The following is a 20,441-nucleotide window of genomic DNA, read 5'->3' as shown; positions in this document are numbered from 1 at the left end:
ACCCCCTGGCTGTAGGACCCACTCACCATCGGGGTTTTGGGAATGTTATCTCCTAGCAGGAAGATGATGTCTTTCAAATTCTCTTCACCAATGCCTTCTGACAGTTCAAAGAGCAGTTTCCTAAGAAATATATCCAAAAGTACAAATGAAACCTCACACTTGCAGAGGATACTATGGTAAATCAAAGTCTTTCACAAATGTTATCTGTCATTTGAATGATTAACACTGGGAGTGGATAATTATGAGGTCTTCTTTGATAGATTCAAAAACAAAAACTCTGAGCCTCTAAGTGACCTATTTAAATTAAGATAATACAGTGAGCAACAGAGGCAGGCTTTCTGATTCCTAGTCTAGTGCTATCTTCACGCTAGGAAAACATAAACGCAAATTCAGCATGCTTTCCCAGTCTGACTCCATTCTAGATCAGGATTAGTTTGTAGGCCGGCGTTAGAGAGGACCTCGTGTTGGCTAATATACAATCCACTATATATTTAAAAAGGAAAGAAGTGACTTTAAGTTCTGGATAGTCCTATTGTCCACAAACAGAAAAACACATTCACACACTAACACATGCCAGAAGCATCACTCAGATATTTAGCTGGCAGAGGGCAGTGTGGAATTCTGGAATTCATCATCTTTCCCCTGACCCCAGGATAGCTCAGGTTCTGGGGCCTGCTTCAATGACAAGGCCTGAAGGGCTGTAATCTCCACAAAACATCTTTTGAAGATGCCTTCTTGTGAAGTTCTCCTAAGCGGACACTACATCTGTAGGCAGTTTAAAACACTGTTGTCTAAGGTGTGGTCATGACAAGCCCAATGCCAGTATTTTACCTTCTTGGGCAAAATGTCTATATTACATTTTATCTCTCTGAATTTCTGCCAAAAAAGTACAAAAATCTATAACCAAACATGACACAAGTGATATCTCCCAGAGACAGATCTCCTTTTTCATTTTGCTTATTTGACTCCAAGTAGTCACTATTTTTTTTTTTTTTTTTTTTTCCTTAAAATCCTTGGATATAAGTAGACACACCAGGGCATCCCAGGAGGAAGAGCTGTGTCTGCCGGCATAAAGTCTGGGAACCCAGAAAAGCTCAGGACCCACCACCCAGTGTGGCTTCATGGATAGTGAGCAGCTCAACAAAGAAAAGTCATGTTCAAGTCCAGGGCTGGGTCTGGAAACTTCATCGACCCCCACAACCATCTGAAACCGACAAGCCTCCCAATGTAGAATCTCCTGGTTTGTCTTTTAAGGAGGAAGCTAAGAAAAAGATCTTAGTTCCAGATTTCTTTCAAAGCCCGAAGGCCAAAATGCACCCTCAACAGAAAAAAACCCTGGTCTTTCTCACAGACGCCTCCTCACCTGAACAGAGAGAGCTTCCTTTGGGTGGGGAGCAAACCCTCCACCTGCTTTTTGGTGTAGCCGAGGTGATGCAGCAGACGATTCTGCTTGATGGTATAGAGGAGTTCTGCCAGGAAGAAGGTTTCTTTCACACTTAGCAACTCCCGCGCCATAAGGTGATCAAAAAGATCCAAGGCCGAGCTGGACTTTTCCAGCTTATTCTGGGAGATGAAGCCTATGCAGAGAAACTTTAGGCTTTCCACATCTTGAACCTTCAGTTCTTCATCAATAGCCAGAAGCTTCTCTCGAAATCTCCATAGACAGTTTTCATCTGAACTAGAACCCGGATTTTGATCTTGAGTTGTAGCCATCCTGAAAGAGAGAGTGGCAAAGGAAGGCAGAATTGAGCAAGATGCAGGGCCCCTTTGGTTCTAGATCTGCCCTCAATTCCAGTCTGCTTTGTTCTGGGCATTTGCCAGGCTCTCCATCAATCCCAGTCTCTTCTGTTTGGGGAATTAGAATTCTCTGGAAGTGCCAGAAATAAAAATTATACAGGGTTACTTTAAAACCCAACAGCCCAGTCAGGCATATGGGTGCACACCTGGGCATATGGATGTAATCCCAGTGATGTGGGAGGCTGAGGGTGAAGAAGGATTGCAAGTTAGATCCTTGGCACAAAAGAAAAATAAAAAAGAACTGGGGATATAGCTCAGGGGTAGAGCATTTGCATAACATGTGTGAGTATCTGGGTTCAATTCCCAGCACCAAAAACAAAAACAACCAACCAACAAACAAAGAAGAGAAAAAAAAAAAACAAAAAAAAACCCAGCCCAGAAAACTCTATCCCTACACTTACAAGTTACCATCTAGGAGATGTGTGGAGGGAGCTTTTATTGGAACTCCATTTACTTTGTTTTCCAAATCAAAACTGTCTCCAGCAGGAGAGATTTAAGAGTAGGGATGATACAGCACAATTTCTCTGGTAATTTGGTTGGAATTTGTAAGCCCCCTAATTGGCAGAAATAGCACTTAGATTTACTCTTTAAGTTGTAGAAACAAAGCAATCTTGGCTTGGTGGACATTTCAGAAAGAACAACCCAAGACAGTGAGGCACCCTGAGGGACGTGGGTGCCTCCTTAACTGCAGGTTGCTAATGCTAACAGGGTAGGCCTTTATTTCACAACAAGGAAGCCATTACCCTAGATCCTGGGAAAAAAAGGGTGGCTTTTTTTTTTTTTTTTTTTTTTTTTTTCTGTTGTTTTTAAATAAGAAGTGCTCAAATTAGTGTAGAAATTTACAAAAAGTACTTATCTACCTGATCTATTTATAAACTATGGGATTCTCTACATTGAATTTCATTCTACTCAAAGGAGCAATGCATTGATAAAAAAAAAAATTCTAATAATCTTCTTCATCCTATAAAGACTGAGGTATGAATTCACTATGCAGAATTTCAGGTATTTTATTTTATTTATTTATTTTTTTGGGGGGGTGCTGGGGATCGAAGCCAGGGCCTTGTGCTTACAAGGCAAGCACTCTGTCGACTGAGCTATCTCCCCAGCACCTCAGCTATTTTAGAAACAGCAAAATACTTTCTAAAGGTAGGAATGAAATTTTAATAACAAAAAGTGGTTATATAAAGGTGGTATAACTTAGATATTATAAATTTTCTTCTGGGCTTCCATCTGAGTTTTGTTGTTTTTTTTTTTTTTTTTAATATATATTACTTTTGTTGTCAGAAAAAAAGAAAACAGATGGTATTATGGTGTGTGCCCATTGTCCCAGCTACTTGTCTGGGCAATATGGCGAGGCCCCACCTCAAAAGAGGAAGGAGAAGAAAGGGAAGGAGGAGGATTAGGAGGGGGAAAAGAAGGAAGAGAAGGAGGAGGAGGAGAAGGAGAGAGAGGGAGAGGAAAAGAAGGAGAAAGTGGAAGAGGAGGAAGAGGAGGAACATGGGTTGGGGTCTTTGCTTCTGGTGGCCCTGAGATCCATCAGTTGGTTTCTCAGAGAAACTTTCCTGGTCTACCTCATCATCTGCCTTGTGGTTTCCTAAAATTCTGATCCCTAGCTTCCGTGAGTCTGACAAACTTGTCCGTGGACTACATCTACTCATGTTGAAGATTTCCTGGTTTTCAACTAACTTTCATTTTCCCTGACACAGCAAAGACATCCAGGCAGAAATAATGTCATCGCTGACAATAGGATTTTTGCAAATTTCTATGACATGAGTAAAGGAGAAGGTCGAGCCTGAATCTGGAAGCTGGGTGGTGGGTAGCGGGTGGAGGTACTCACATGTCTTCGGCTGTAGTTCCACCAAGCCTCTGGAGGTTAAAAATTGCCTGAACACGAAGTTTTAAAGAAACTAGAATTGTTGGTGCGCTCTGAGGTCCAAGGAAGCTTCCATCTGCGCGGGAAGAGAGAACCCAAACCCTGCTTCTCCGATTGGTCTGGAGGACTTTGACACCAACTTCCTGATTGTGTCATTACTGCCCACGCTTTTTCCCTCCCTGTCGCCGGACTAAAATAACCTGACAAACAGCACCTCCTACAGGCCAATGTATACTTTGTTACTCACAGTAGAGCTCAGGAATTTCCTATAGGAAAAGCCAAATGGCTCTGGGACCCAGGAGGTGCTTCAGCCTTTCCTTTAGAACACAATCCCCCCAAAAAGGGAACTCGTCAATTTCCCTACCTATCTCCTTTACAAACTCACTTATCCTTTAAAATAAAACCAGAAAACTCATAAAATTGTAGTTACCTTAATCTTTTCTTGAGTATGCCCATGTGCAAATAAATAAAAATTTTAAGTAAGCCCACATGCACATATATAAAATTTTTTAAAAGACCAAAAAAAAAAAAAAATGGAAATGGGGAACTATCAGTCCACTTGGAGTGTCTTGCAAGTGAATTAATTAATGGTAGCCAACAGTGTCTGCACTCTCAACACATTCAATCCAGTAGGAAAAAGAGGATTTGAAGACATTATTTCTTATAATAAAATGATACTATACACTGATTCCCTCGTCTTCTGAATGTAACTCTCATTGCAATGAGGCTTGTTTTCTGGAAGAACATGTTTTTTTCTCCCCTCTCCCCTTCCCTAACAAGATTAGGAAGGCAGTGTTATCTTTTTCTTCCCCTAGTTAATTGCCCTTCAACACACACACTACAGGAAGGAGATGACCATTTCCCAAATTAACAATTGACTCCTAATCTGCCATGCCACAGAGGGGCCCTGGAACCCCCACCAGAGCACACCTGGAATATAACCCTTGAAGAGTTCCTTTAAAAACCCCCTGTCCCTCCTGATGGGGAGAATTACAGTCTTTGAGACAGGAGTCCCCTGTGTTTTTCCTTTGCTAGCAAAGCAATAAACCTTCTTTTTCCTTTTTCTCAAAACTGTGTCCTCTTGACACATTGAATTGGCAACAGGGACAAGAATCGAGCTTTCCGTTACAATACTAAATATTTGTATTGTACCTACCATATACTTCTTATAGGGTATTGACAAATATTTACTTATTTAATCATCATAACAACACTCTAAGATTAAAAACTATTATTACCACCCCTGCTTTAAAAATGTGAAGATTAAGGCACAGAAAAGTTAAGTAATTTGCCCAAGGTCACACAGTGAGCCTGAGAGCAATATTTAAACTGCCAAGTTTGACTCTTAAGTCCCTACACTGAAATTAACTCAAATGTGCAGAACTCTAGAAAGAGATACAGAAGCTTGGGAAAATGCTCATCTCTGGAAAGAAGCAAGTGTAACCAAACTGGGTCCTTTTCCCTGATGCCAATTCATTAATGAGGACACAGTGTTGAGAAAAAAGAAAAAGAAGGTTTATTGCTGTGCTAGCAAAGGAGAAACACAGGGGACTCCATCTGGAGGGACAGGGGGTTTTTAAAGGAACTCTTCAAGGGGTGTGCTCTAGTAGGGCGCTCCAGGGCTCCTGGATGGCAGGTTGGGATTCACTCCTTAATTTGGGAGATAGTCATCTCCTTCCTGTAGTGTGTGTATTGGAGGGCAATTAACCAAGGAAGAAAAAGATACCACTGCCTTCCTAATCCTTTTAGGGAGGGGGAGAGGAGATAAGAGAAAAAAACATGTTCTTCTAGAAAATAAGCTACAGAGCAATGAGGAAGACAGGGGACCACTGTTACGTAAGATGTAGGATGCTTTTTCCAGCAAATGTGCTGAAGTGCCATTCCATACTCTAGGCCTCAGCCAGAGAGCTGCTGTGTTTGAGAAAGACAAGTACTGGTGGTGATAGTTGCATGACAACATCCATCTACATAATGCCACTGAATTGTACATTTAAATTTTTTTAAATGGCAAATTTTGTTATGTGTATTTTACCACTTTTGGGGGGGCAGTGGGGAGTGAACTCAGGGTTACATCCCCAGCCTTTTTTATTATTTTTAAATTTTGAGACAGTGCCTCCCTAAGTTGCTGAGGCTGACCTCATACTTGAGTGCCTCCTGCTTCAGCCTCCTGAGTTGTTGGGATTATAGGTGTGAACCACCATACCTGGCTTACCCTAATTTTTTTAAAAAGGAAAAAGACAGACAAGCCCCAAGTCTTAGTCCTCTGATTCAGTTGTTCAGTTATAAATATTTCATTCCTTAGACCATCTGGGGGGGCCATTTTGTAAAACTATCACTTCTTTCTCACTTTAACTTTTTCAACTTTTATTTAATAATATTAGATATTTAGCAAACATTTCCTAAACCTAAAGCATGGAATTCCTTTTGAAAGCAAAAGGGAATAAAACATGGTGCCAACCTTGCATAATAACTATAACACTACCTCTTCATTTTCCCCCGATAAACTTTTATTATCTACTTTTTGCTTTTGTTAGCGTTATTATCCACATCCAATAGATGAGGAAACAGAGGTTCAGAAAGCTAACTCTCTTGCCACCATTCCGAAGCTGGGAAGAGCTGGTAATTCAGGCCCAAACCAGGGTCTCTTTGACTCCAAATTCTGTGTTCTTGATCCCCAGGCTACTGTTGGCTGTTACTCACTACATCACTTTAACAGTGGTCCACTTCACCTTTTGAATATAGCTCTGAGGCTTATTTTTTAAAGGGACAATTTTTCCTTTTTCTCTTCTCCCTCTCCCTGTCCCTAACCTGGGGGCAGGGAACAAAATTACCCTGATCTATCTGTGCTCTACAGGAAGGAGATGTCTGCTGAAGATCTGGGAGATGACTGGGAGATGACTATCTCCCAAATTAACAAGTAAATGTTGAAGGGATATGGAAAATTATATTTCTATAAGGCAACTCCCCAAGAAAAATGGAGGGATGGTATGACTTGGGAGGAGGGAGGGGAAATTGGCCAAACATGAAACCTCTCCCAGTGTATTCTTTCCTGATAACAATGGGCCCTAAAGGAAAGAGGCAGATACAGAATACTGGGCTCTAAACCTTGACCTTCCCCCGTGGCAAATTAGTCCTCAATAACAATGGGCAAGATTTGAGTACTCATCCCTCAGGGTCTGGTTTTAACCTGCACAACTAGCCCCTGATGGTCAAAACTTTGGTCAAAACTGCACATACAGGGCTTCCATGATTACATCATCCTCATCGTACTCTATAAAACCAAAATCTTCCCTGTAACTGGAGGCCATTTTCCCATTCAGAAAATGGGCCCCAATGGTGCCTGAGTCCTCGAAGGAACAAAGGTTTCTCTGAATCCATTGAGGTCTGCTTCCCGTCCTTTTGCACTTACATTTTGGTCCCTTGACCAGGAAATGGGTGTTAGGCAACATGTGCCCTTCCCCATCACCCCGAAACCCGTTCCCCTTCCCCTGCAGTTCAGTTAAATGACCGCTGGGACATGGGAAGTGACCGTTGATGTTCCCGACATCCCCAAGGATCTCTGCACCCCTGCAGGAAGAGACCTTCCACACCCTCCGAGTCCACTTTGGCTGGATGACTACCGGTACATGGCCTGTAACTGACCCTAACACTGGGCTAGGTTGTCGTGGTCTATGCTATGTGGATGGTGCAAGGATTTGTATCAAGTCTTTTCTTGGTGCTAGAGGCATTCTCTTTCTGATCCCCTGCCCTAACCCTTGGTATTTTCTCCTCATTCCCTCCTTCCTGATACCCCAGAGACCTCTGGATCTGAGACCCCTTTACCTTTTGCTCCTCCATCCAACACCAAGCTTTAAATTCTCCAGAGAGGTAAAACTCTGTCCATTCACTCTCTAGCAGACAGGTACCCTGCCCTGAGACCCACGCCTTTTGGCCCATGGAACTCCAAGGGTTCCCCCACCTTTGTCATCTGGTCTCTAGTAGATAGTTGCACTGCCCTGAGACCTACGCCTTTTGGCCCACAGGACCCTGGGGGTCCCCCTGCCATTGAAATTGGAGTGAAACCTCTATCTATCTGGTCTCCGGCAGATAGGTACCCTGCCCTAAGACCCCACCTTTTGGCTCATAGGACCCCGGGGGTCCCTCCACCATTGAAATTGGGGTGAAAATATTCCCCCATTTCTGGTGGCACTGTACAGTTTGGTGTCAGAAAGAATCCAGGGGACGCTTTGGTTTCAATATGACACCCCGTTCACCCCTCCCCAACATGGGAATCAGTCAGTCAATTCCACAGGACTCCACTTTGGGTTATCTCATTAATAATTGCAAGACCCTTTACTCTCAAACTGACCTCAAAATCAAATGCCTCATGAAGCTCAGCACTTGAATTTGGCTACAATACAAATTAGATAATCTGCACCAATGGCCCAAATATGGAACTTTTCATCAAGAAATTCTCCAAAAATTAAGAAATCATTTATTGCAAAATGACAAATGGAATGAGGGCCCAGTCCAAAGTCATGTAAAAAGACTTATTTCAAGTCCCTACCCTCAACTTACCTATGGAGCAAAAATTTAACCTGCTTGTCACTGAGAGACAGAAAAATAATCTTAACCAGCCCAACAGCCAGTGCCATGTCTCAGTAAGGAGTATGATATAGCAGCCCCATTCCTCAAAAGTAGTGGGAGATAATGTTCATAGTTTTCTGCATCCAAACCTGACCTGATTACCAGTTAGGGAAAAAGGGGTTAAAAAGTCCTAGGCAGCAATTTCCCTTGCCCAGCCTTGCTGAAGCCAACATTGGAATGTAAACTGCAAAAGCCAGCAAGTTCAGCAAGGGACCAACCTGAGACTGAAGAAAAAAAAGTATCCATTTTAAACTTCTTCTGGGCTGCAACACATAAAAATGATTTTAAGATTCTCTCTCTCTCTCTCTCTCTTTCTCTCCCTCCCTCCCTACCTCCCTCCCTTTCTCTGCCTTTCTCTTTCTCGCTCTCTCATGCTATTTTACTAAAATAATTAAGGAGCATTATCCTTTTTTCTTCTAGAACTATTGTTTTGTTTTGTTTTGTTTTTAAACATAATGGAGATTTGCCTGCAAAAAGCTACAAGGTCTTTACTTTTGTGTTATGCGTACATTGTGTTGTCTATCTATATGTGTGTGTTCATCTATATATCATGTACATGATATCAAAACTGGCATATAGATAATGAGCACTCATGAATTAAAATTTTAAAAATGTGTCCAAGTACCTTTAATTCATATGGTTTAAAAGGTTCAGTTTATATTGGGTACACGGATGACAATGTAAAGGTATAAATTCATTATTTCTAGGATTTTTCTTCAACAAAGAAGAGTTGATGTTGGCGAGGATGTGGGGAAAAAGGTACACTCATACATTGCTGGTGGGGTTGCAAATTAGTGCAACCACTCTGGAAGGCAGTATGGAGATTCCTTAAAAAACTTGGAATGGAACTACCATTTGACCCAGCTATCCCACTCCTTGGCCTATACCCAAAGGACTTAAAATCAGCATACTACAGAGATACAGCCACATCAATGTTCATTGCTGCTCAATTCACCATAGCCAGATTGTGGAACCAACCTAGATGCCCTTCAGTTGATGAATGGATAAAGAAACTGTGGCATATATATACAATGGAATATTACTCAGCCATAAAGAATGATAAAATCATGGCATTTGCAAGCAAATGGACGAAATTGGAGAATATCATGCTAAGTGAGATAAGCCAATCTCAACAAACCAAAGGAAGAATGATCTCGCTGATAAGTGGATGATGATACATAATGGGGTGTGGGAGGGGTTAGTTTTAGGGTTAGAGTGAGGGTTAGGGAGGGGGGCAAGAATGGGGGAAGGAAGGACTGTATAGAGGGAAAAGAGGGATGGGAGGGGTGGGGGGAAGGGAAAAAAATAACAGAATGAATCAAGCAACATCACCCTATGTAAACGTATGATTACACAAATGGTATGCCTTTACTCTATGTACAAACAGAGAAAGAACATGTATCCCATTTGTTCACAATAAAAAAAAAATAAAGTAAAAAAAATAAATAAATAAAAAAAAAGAAGAGTTGAATGCTGTCCAATACATTTGTCTGATACCTTGATTCTTATAGTTAATAAGTAAATTAGATTTGACATATATGGGATTAATCTTCATAAATGTGTTTGTTAGAAACATCTGATCAATTTACAAAGTTAAAATGCTAACAAATATAACATAAAGTACTCCTAACTTCTTGAAGTCCATAGGGTGATATACTTGAATGTTGTTTGTGTTTTCATAAATTGGTGAACAAACAGATATGAGAAGAAAAAAATGTTTCTGAGCAAAAAAGTCTTTGTGTGTTGAAATACATGAGGGTCTAAGTAAGTACTCAGAAAGTCTGTATATACATAAAGGGCAAATTTCAACAAGTTTGTGTGTAACTAAGTTGGTTATATGTATGTAAGACATACATATTTAAGGTTTTTCCCTAAAGTCAAATACTAATGTACTGATATAAAACCAAGGCTTAATCCTTATGTTAAACTGACAAGGATTTCTTAAAACATAATTTACTCTTACCATTGTGTCTACTGAGTTGTATTCTATAAAGTGACTAATTTTGAAGGAATTGGGATCTGTGCGACACTGGTAGCACAGCAACGGTTGTTTTAGAGTATTATGCTACATTACAGAGTTTGAATTTTCCTTTAAAAGCTAAACTTGGTTAATATAAAAACATAAGTATGGCATACTAAATGTGTTCATATCTTCCAGGTATACAAGTCTTTAAAACAGAAAATGTAAAAGAATATTTCTATCAAGCTGTTATTCTCTAAACTACGCTTGTCTGTAATGGTAATTTTAAACTTATAAGAATAGTGAATTTTATTGGGAATTTATTTATATCATTTAATGTTCTGTAACTGGACCTGAACCTTATTTTACCTTCTACACTGGGATAAAAATGTAAATGTATTTCTAAAAGATAATGAGACCTTGGTCTTTTTAATGGTTAATATCATGAAACATGAAAGCATTTTGCCACTTTTTCACACAAAGTTAGAAAGTTCTCTCAGTCTTTCTTTGATTCATGTTTTAGATATAATGTTATATTGTGTTAACTAATGTTCACATAGACTCAGGACACAACATATGTAGACTGTAAAATGACATTTAAGAAAGAGGCAAAGATCAGCTTCAGAATTAGAACACTTCACCTAAAATTTGTGAAGAACCTCACCTTACCTGAGATAAGCCTCTGCCTCCCACCTCACTGCATATTAGAATGACTCCAAAGTAGGCCAGACTCCAGCTCATTTAAAGTTGTATTCAAAAGATTTATTTTGATTGTAATCTCAAATAGGGGATATAATGTATATCTCAGTCAAAATTCAAGATAGCTATTATGCAAGCTAAATATATTTTTACTCTTGCTAATTTCATTTTGTAAAACTGCACCTGTTAATGTTTTGCAGAGGTACTGCTTCAAGAATACACAAACTAGGTTAACTTGAGATAATAAGCTATCACTTATAGGGCAGATAGTATATAATGGTAACTTTCAGTACTAATACAGACCTCAATTAAATAAAAGGGAAAATGACTGTAAGGTTATAGACATTAAAGTTAAAGCCCAGTAGTAGTCTTACTTTAAGACTGGTGGGACTGCCTTGCTGGATGTTTAAGACCAAGTTTAAAATCAAGATTAACACAAAAGAGCCAAGAAAATCAGTCTTTGGCTCCTGCCCTCTGAGTCAGCCTGAACCCAGGGAATGAGAGAACTTCTCTAAGGAGCTTTGCAACTCTGGGTCAAAAGACCTCCTGATCAGGAAGATTAATGAGACCACTGGAGAACCAAAAGCTAATCAGTGTACCTGCTGCAAAGAGGAGGGTTGTTGGAAAAAGTAGACACCCCTAATGCTTCCAAGGGAAGTCACCTCATCAAGGAGACCCTACTTAGCCAATGGCACTAAAAGAGCTAGGAAGTTGCTCTTAAGTTCCCCAAGAGTGACTCCTGTGGGAACTCAGCTGACCCTTAACAGCAGATAGGAACAAGGACAATTTGACCATCTTGGTCTTGAATGCCTAGCAAAAACAGTTATAACCAAAATAGTCATAACTGGGTTTAAAAAGAAAGACAATAGTTTCTTTATTGGAACTTAAGACCTACACTGTGTCAGTCCCACAGCCCTGATGCCCCCAAATTCTGAGGCTTTTTTCCTTTGGGAGACTCATTTATCCAAAATTACTCCTCAAACTGACACTTAACCCCACAACCAAAGCCTACCCATTCCAATAATAGCATACACCAGATGCAGGACCCCCCCCCCCCCAAATTATTCCCTTACTCAGAGGGCTAAAAACACCCACCAGGATTAACACAGGAGCAGCAGAGTTAGGAACCTCTATTCACTATAAAAAAGCACAGGTTATTGCAGATATCCAACCAGTCACTGATTTGATACTGACTTTACAAACTCAATTGGCCTCCCTGACATCTTGTCATCCTACAACCAATCAGGGAAGAATGCTATTTCTATTTCCTGATTGCTTTACCAATCAGGAGTGGTAACAGACAAGGTTATCTCACAGCATGTGTATTAAATACCTATGTTTTATTGTCTGGACTTATTTAGGTATGATACAATGCCTCACAAAATATGCATCATGTTAAATGTGAAAACTGTATGTTACAACAATGTATCAATCAGAGTATATGATAAAGTTCAGGACAAACAGTTATGTTTCCCAAAAGACCAGAAGCCACCTGACTCCCTGTAAAAGTACTAAACACTTCATCAGGTGGCTGATAGCGGACATTGTTATCATGGCTGGGAAAATCACCTCTGCATCAACTGCAGTGGGGGCATTGCACCAGCAGGCACCACAGCTCATTTCCTTCAACAATTTCAAAAATTGTCAGGCTGGGGATATAGCTCAGTTGGTAGAGTGCTTGCCTGTCAAGTACAAGGCCCTGGGTTCAATCCCCATCACCACAAAAAAAAAAAAAATTGTACTGAATCCTGGCAAACTTGAGTACACATTTATCCTTTTCAAAATGCCTCTTTGGATGTGTTAAAATTACAATCTCAGGTTCTGGTCCTGGCCAATGCAAAAACACCTACTTTTAATAATGGAGAAGTTTGAGGTAGTTTACCTGAAGGAATTTCTTCTCTGAACTTTTTAAAATACTTTTCTACACATGTAGTTGGGTTACTAATTATAACTATACTGTTAATTTTATTTCTGTTCTTATTTTGCATAATTTGTCAAGCAAGATGGAAATGATTAAAGGGTCAGGAAACTATGATTCCAAGGATAATCATGCTTGCTGCGCTTCAGATGACCTGGACTCCTGAAATTATGGAAAATACACCCTAAATTTAAATGGGCCTTGATTAAGGAAAATAGGGTCCCAACTATTTTACCTGCTATGTACTTGAGGTATATGATTCCTGGCATTTTAGAAGAACATGTCCTGTTCTGACACTGGAAAATTGTTTTCCTAATACTAGCAAATTAATTAACATTCACCTTTCTTATAATAACCTTTCTTCTCCCTAGTCTTAATTTTGTACAGAAACAGTTTCTTTATGAGGTAAACTGCCCTGCTCAAACTGCCTCCCAGAACACACTTCTCCCCCAGGAACAACCTAACTTTCTGAAACCACAAAAGGAGGACTTCACCTACAGTGACCTCAAGACTCATTCCCACACCTTACCCCACCAGATCTCCATGCTCTGTTCCAGAACTCAGAAAGGAGTCCCCCACTTTGCCCCTTCTCAGCTCGAAGCAGCCAAATCTGACCCGGCACCCCAATCCTTTCTCCCCTTTCAGAATCTGGAATGAAGGGTTATGGAAAATAATATTCCTATAGGGCAGCTCCCCAAGAAAAATGGAGGGACGGTGTGGCTCAGGAGGAGGGAAGGGAAAATGGCCAAACATTAAACCTCTCCCAGTACATTCTTTCCTGATAACAATGGACCCTAAAGGAAAGGGGCAGATACGGAATGCTGGGCCCTAAACCTTGACCTTCCCCCATGGCAAATTAGTCCTCAATAACAATGGGCAAGATTTGAGTACTCATCCCTCGGGGTCTGGTTTAATCTGCACAACTAGCCCCTGATGGTCAAAACTGCACGATCAAAACTGCATGTGCACAGTTTCCAATGATTACATCATCCTCATTGTACCCTATAAAACCAAAGTCCCCTCTGTAACTGAGGGCCATTTTCCCATCCGGAAAATGGGACACAATGGTGCCCAAGTCCTCAAAGGAATAAAGGTTTCTCTGAACCTGTTGAGGTCTGCTTACTGTCCTTTTGCGCTCACAAATGTTAACACACCTTCAGGGTACCCTGGAACCCCCTGTCAGGGAACACCTAGAATGTAACCTTTGAAGAGCTCCTTTAAAATCTCCCTGTTCCTCCTGATGGGCAGAGTCACAGCCTTTAGGACAGGAGTCCCCTGAGGAGCTTCTCCTCTGCTAGCAAAGCAATGAACCTTCTTTTTCCTTTTTCTCAAAACAGTATCCTGATTATTGAATTGGCATTGGGACAAGGACCGAGCTTTTGGCAACATCACCATACAGGATCTGTAAGTAGTGGGCAGGGTGTGGTGGGCCACAGTGGGGTTTCCCCTCAGTGTCACAGAGGGGCCAAGGAGTTGTGGACAAGTCCAGAGAAGGATGCCAGGGATGGGGAGGTATTTGATTTAGGCCTGGAAACTTAAGCTTTTGTCTTAGTAATCCTAGTACTCAAGGGAAAGTCTTAAGTGGAGTTACCAAAGGGAGATAGTGTGCAGCAGCAGGGTGTATGTACTCAGTATTTCAAACTCCTCCTCTTTAGAACACAATCCCAAGGGCGCACTGAGGCTAAGCTGACAATAACATGAGCAATTCTCACAGCCTCTGCCTGAAGGACAGTCAAGACCTTCACGTCCTTTCATGGTGATGGGTGTCAGCTACTACTCTGGTGAGGGAGAGGAAATGCCTGTTTCTCTGTAGTTCTGCTTTGGGAAGCAGAAATAGAAGAATGGGTTGGTTTTTCTTTACTTCCAAGCTCTGGTCCAAGTTTTGTAAGAGTAAAGGACTGACATCCAGCTAGAGAAGAGCTCAGTGTGCTGAAACTTCCATCCAGTTCTTGAGAGTCCTCAAGAGGTTCTGAGGTAGCAGGTGCTTTTGATTTGACACCTTCCGACTTCCAAGACTCCCTCCCCCCACACAATATTTCACACCATACCTTCACCCACTCACTCCGGACCTTCCCAGAACCAGCCTTAAATGGCATTTGGGAGTTAAGTGAGACTAAGTTCTGAAGGAAGAGATTTTTGCTCACTTAAATTACAGGGCCCACTTACCCTCCTTTATTTAGTATCTCTTATGGTTTGCAAATAATGTAAACATTGATGAACATTATTCATGGAAAATGGGTACCTACTTTCTCTCTTTCAGTACATCACTTCTGGATCTAAGAGTCAGAGATATTTGGATTCTAGTTCCACTCAGTCTTGGCAGTGCTGTTGGATAACTTGTTCAAGTCATTTAGCCTCTCTGCATCTCTGTTTCCTCATCTGTAAAATAGAGTTAAATATGTGTAAAATTGATTCTGACTCTAAAATTCTCTATCTGCCAGCAGAAAAACTTTGTGCTAGTTTATCATAAAACTAAAAGTGAGAAAAGCCCATGGGTGAGCCTCTGTGTTGTACCACTGAGAATATATTACAGAGGGGAACTATTGAGGACTACAAAAAGAGAAAGAAAATTTGAGAAGGGAGGACTTTAAATTCAGACAACAGAACCTCATAGATACCATGGTCTTTAGGTTCAGGGGAAAACAAATCCTCTTAAAAAGTTGACCATGGAAGATTCTTGCCTGTGACTCCACCCACTTTTCCTGCCTACATCTGGGCCTCAGCTGCTAAAGCACTGCTCTGGCAGCAGAGCTGATGGACCTGAGGGAACATTCTCCGTCATGCCCATGTGGAAATCCATGTTTCAGATATAATTAGATGCCAGGTGCATTATTAGGGAGAGTGAAAGAGATAAATTGAGTTACCCAAGGGCTTAGTGCTAAGCAGGGTTGGAACAGCAGCTGCTGAGAAGATGATTCACCGTGGAGGAAGCTGGGGAAAGTGGTGGAGGCAAGACTGAAATTTGCCTTCCTAGGGCAGTATAACCCAGCCCTTGAGCAATAAAGAGAGGTCACAGTGCTAATTCACCAACAGGCAGAAGCATAGTGGTGACCAGTGTGTTCAGTCTGGTTATTACCAGCTTGGCCTGAATCTTATTAAATGCAACCTACAAGCTAACACAAAGAGCCAGGCTGAGAATGACTGTTTAAGAGAGCAAGATTCTATCACCCTCTCTTGTCCTTTCACCTCACACATTCTGATATGCCAAACCTTTGACACATTAAGAATGACTGATAAACTTGCTACTGTGCATGGCGGGGATGGGTGTGTATACACTTCTCTCCAGACCGGTCAGTTCAGTTTTCTGTCTGTTACTCAGATTGGATAGGAAAAGGTTGGTGAGGAAGAAATGGAGAGAACAGGATCCCTGGATTTCCTGGCCCCCAAAAGCCTGAGCGTCACTTGTAATTGTATATTAATTTTTTGTGTTTCTTGCTCCTTTCCCACAAGCTGTCTTCCTTAATCTAAAGTCCACATGGGAAGGGGAAAATGTTGAATATCATAGATATGTTATTAGTATATATAAATATGTATCTACATAATTTTGTACATTTAAAAAACTGCAATCATCAGGACAGTGTGGTATTAGTGCAGGACAGCAGGTAGGTCAAGGGAACAGAGCTGAGAATCAACTCAGAAACAAACTCTTACATTTATAGTCAGGTAATATTTGGTGAAAGCAACAAGAAAGTTCAAGGATAAGTGGGGTTGAGACAAATGAGTATATACAAAAGAATAAGGTTGAACACTTACTTTGTACCACATATTTTAAGAAGTCACAATGAATCAAAGAACTGAAATCATAAAACTAAGTAGAAGAAAACACACTTGTTAACAGCTCATTACCTTGAACAGGGCAATGGCTTAGATACGACACCAAGAGCATAAGCAAAAAAACATCAGCAGTTGAACTTGACCACAATTTTAAAACTTCTGTAAAGGATATCACCCAGAAAATGAAAGATCATCTGGAGAATGGGAGAAAATATTTACAAACCTTTATTCTGGTAAGAGACTAATATCCAGAATAAAAAGAAATGAATACTTACAACTCAACAACCACAACAACAAAACCAACCTCAAACCCACAAAAAACAAACTCAATTTAAAAATGAGAAAGGATCTGAACAGGTATTTCTCCAAAAAAGATTTTTAAAAAATGGCCAGGGAAATGTAAATAAAAATCACAATGAGACACCACATCATGCCCAATAGGGTAGCTTATAATTCAAGGCGGGAGGGATGATAACAAGTGTTGACAAGGGTATGAGAAATTTGAACCCTAGTACTTTGCTGGTGGGACCGTGAAATGGATCCTCCACCTGGGAAAATAGTTTGGCAGATTCTCAAAATGCTGAACATAAATTTTCTGTTATTCCCAGCAATTGTACTTCTAAGTAGATGTCCAAGAGAAATAAAAGTATATGTCCACACAAAACCTTGTACATGAACATTCATAGCAGCAATGTTTAAAATAACCAACAAGTGGAAGCAATGCGAACTTCCATTGATTGATGAATAAATAAGGGTGGCATATCCATGCAACAGAATAACGTTCAACCTTATACTAGAATGAAGTGCTAATGCACTCTACAGTGTAGCCAAACACTATGCTAAGTGAAAGAAGTCAGGCACAAAGGCTATGATTTGTATGATCTGTTTTTGTAAAATATCCCGAACAGGCAAGTCCAAAGAGACAGAAAATGGATTACTTATTGTCAGAGGCTGGGGGAAGAGGAGGACTAGAGTGATGGATAATTGGTAGAGGGTTTTCTCTTTAGGTAGATGGAAATTCTCTGAAATTAATGATTACTTAACTCTCTGACCATATTAAAAACCACCGTGTACTTAAAAAGGGTGAATGTTAGGGAATGGGAATTATATCTCAATAAAAAGGAAAAGGGAGACTTAGGGTATGTCACATCCCATGTCACAAACTACTTATACTTTATAAGAACTACATGAATAATAGCCTAAATTAAGTCTAGTACACTACTTGCTAAAGCAAGATCATGACTATATCAAAACATTTTATGAAACCTAACATTCCAGAGTCAATAATTTCTTCTTGAATTCGATCATGAATTCATTGAACATGCATTTATGGAGTGTTCACTGTATGTCAGGCTCTGCATCAACAAGTGCTTGAAAAAGCTATAAAGATAAAACTGCCTTAAGTATAGCATGCTCATCAAAAATCACGCATGAGGGGCTGTGAGTGTGGCTCAGCGGTAGAGTGCTAGTCTTACAAGACCCAGGTTTCAATCCCCACATCACAAAAAAGTAAATAAATTGCAGCCTGAAATACAAAGTGGAAAGAAGACATGGAAGAGATTCATATGAAATTTTTATTCTATTTAGGAGAGGAAGCAAAAATTCCAAATGAAGAGGCACTTGACCATGGACACTGAAGAAGGTAGTATTAGAAACAGACCTTGCAGTACAGTTATATTTTGGAAATGTGGGGTAAGGTGAGAGGGTGGGGTCCAGACAGATACAATGACCAGGACCAAAGACCCAGACTCAGAAGTTGTTGTAGCAGGGTCCCTTTTTTTTTTGCGGGGCGGGGGGTTAGTCCTTGGGCTTTTTATTTTTTAATTTATTTTTTAGTTGTAGATGGACATAATACCTTTATTTTATTTATTTACTTTTATGTGATGCTGAGGATCGAACCCAGTGCCTTACATATGCTAGGCAAGTGCTCTACCACTCAGCCACAACCCCAGCCTTAGCAGGGTCCCTGTGAATTAAAATTCCCCAATGTTTTTCCCTTTAATTTCCTAATAACCTGTATTTTCCATCCCAACTTCCTCATGATGAAAATAGAAACTGAGAAGCTGTACCCACACCCGCCACACCCGGCACCCTCAGGCAGGTACCAGTGAAACTTGGATCATAACATCTCTCTGGCTAGCACAGCCCGGATAAATCTATATATGTATGTTCCCTGGTTTTTGTTCATTTACACTGTACTGTTTCTGTAGGACCATCGGAAGCAGATTTGGCTGCCTTTCCAGTTAGAGTCAGACAGTGATAAAATTAATTTTTCCTTTTTATATCATTTTATCATTTATCTTATTTCTGATGTAGGCGGGTGACTGAATCCAGCCCTCTGAAATCCAGCAGAGTCTCTGACGTGGGATGCCAGAATTCACCTGCCTCCCCTTTACAGTTCCTCTGCCTTTGTGACCTTTCCATTGAACTAGAACAATAGCCTTCACCCTGTTTGTACCAGCCACTCAACCACCATCTTTTTGTATCATGCAACCAGAAGAATCTCCTTAAACACAGCTCTGTCAAGATTCAAGATTCTGCTGTTCCTGGTGGCGCATGCCTATAATCCCAATAGCTCAAGAGACTGGAAGGAGGATCAAGAGTTCAAAGCCAGCGTCAGCAAAAGTGAGGAGCTAAACAACTCAGTAAGACCCTGTCTCTAAATAAAATACAAAATAGGACTGGGGATATGGCTCAGTGGTCGAGCACCCCTGAGTTCAATCCCCAGTACCCTCCCCAAAAAAGATTCAAGATTTTCCAGTAAAAGATAATAGAATTGCAGCTCAGTCAATTACTCAAAACCTTCATCTGTTGAGTCCATATCTTCATTTTCAGCTTCTTCAAGATTTTCCTCCAAATACTGTTGTCTCAGCCAAATTGGATGGCCTCAGTGTTACCTGTGCCCCAAGCCAGAGGCCCTGCTGGGTTCAGGCAGACTGCATTTGATTACCCACCCAATCAGAAATAAGAGAAATAATAATAAACAGGAAAAATTAATTTAATCACAGTTTGAGCCAAACTGGGAAAGCAGTTAATCTGCCTGTTTGTCATACAGAAACATTACAATTTAGAGGAACAAAAGTGAGAAATGTACATATGTAGATTTAACTAGGCTGTGCAACCCAGAGATGTTGCCATTCTGGTTTCACTGGCCCCTGCCCAAGCCAACTGTTGGAGCATCTCAGTTTCCATTCTCGGCATGAGGAAATTGAGATGGAGAAATATAGGTTACCAGGAAATGAAATGAGGGAAAAATTAGTTTGGTGCTTTTAATTTAAAGGGGTCCCTATTACAAGGAGCAAAAGTCATAGTTGATACAGAACCCACCCAATTTAGAAACTAGTTGGCTACAGAAAAGAGTTGACTATAGAAATATTGGCTATAGAAAAGGTGGACTAGGGTGAACATGATGTTCTGGTAGTGCTGTTAGCTGAAATTGGAGACACAAACAGGAGATTTGGAATAAGGCTTTTTAAATGTTGAGTGTATATTAAGTTTGAAGTACCAGAGGGAAAACGAGTGGGAAAATCTTCCAGAAGTCGCAAAGTAAGATTCAGAGTTGAAAAAAGGAATCTAGGGTATAAAATCCATCTTAGAGTCACCTGTATAGCAATAGTACTTGAAGTCACAAAGTTGTCAAAAGACAAAAATATAAATAGAGAAAAAAGAGTGATCCTCGGGAATATCCATATTTAAGGATCAGGAAGAGAGAGATACCCAGAAGTTCTAGATAGAACTTCTATAGTGGATAGAGAAACAGGGAGGAGGCAACCAAGATCAGTGTCACCCTTGAA

At 40.5% G+C, this 20,441-nt stretch overlaps 1 protein-coding gene across 7 annotated transcripts in view; it reads right to left on the bottom strand.

Moving 5' to 3' along the window:
- Positions 1-15,246, bottom strand: part of Casp10 (caspase 10) — a 70,791-nt gene extending 55,545 nt beyond the window's left edge. For 6 of the 7 annotated variants that reach the window (XR_007107867.1, XM_047546638.1, XM_047546640.1 and 3 more), the window contains exons 1-3: positions 3,635-3,781; positions 1,364-1,714; positions 27-120 (exon numbers count right to left, since the gene is read on the bottom strand). Coding sequence is in view for 6 of the 7 variants with exons in the window: in XM_047546638.1 (XP_047402594.1) it covers positions 27-120; positions 1,364-1,714; positions 3,635-3,636 (447 nt within the window). In the remaining variant the exon portion in view is untranslated. Of the gene's footprint in view, positions 1-26; positions 121-1,363; positions 1,715-3,634; positions 3,782-15,119 lie in introns of those variants that run through there. The other variant, XM_047546639.1, reaches the window with a different exon arrangement.
- Positions 15,247-20,441: the final 5,195 nt, after the last annotated feature.

The sequence above is a fragment of the Sciurus carolinensis genome, chromosome 3, assembly GCF_902686445.1.
Source record: "Sciurus carolinensis chromosome 3, mSciCar1.2, whole genome shotgun sequence".
Classification (NCBI taxonomy): domain Eukaryota; kingdom Metazoa; phylum Chordata; class Mammalia; order Rodentia; family Sciuridae; genus Sciurus; species Sciurus carolinensis.
The sequence above is the reverse complement of the archived record's forward strand: the minus strand, read 5'-3'. Positions and strand labels throughout refer to the sequence as shown.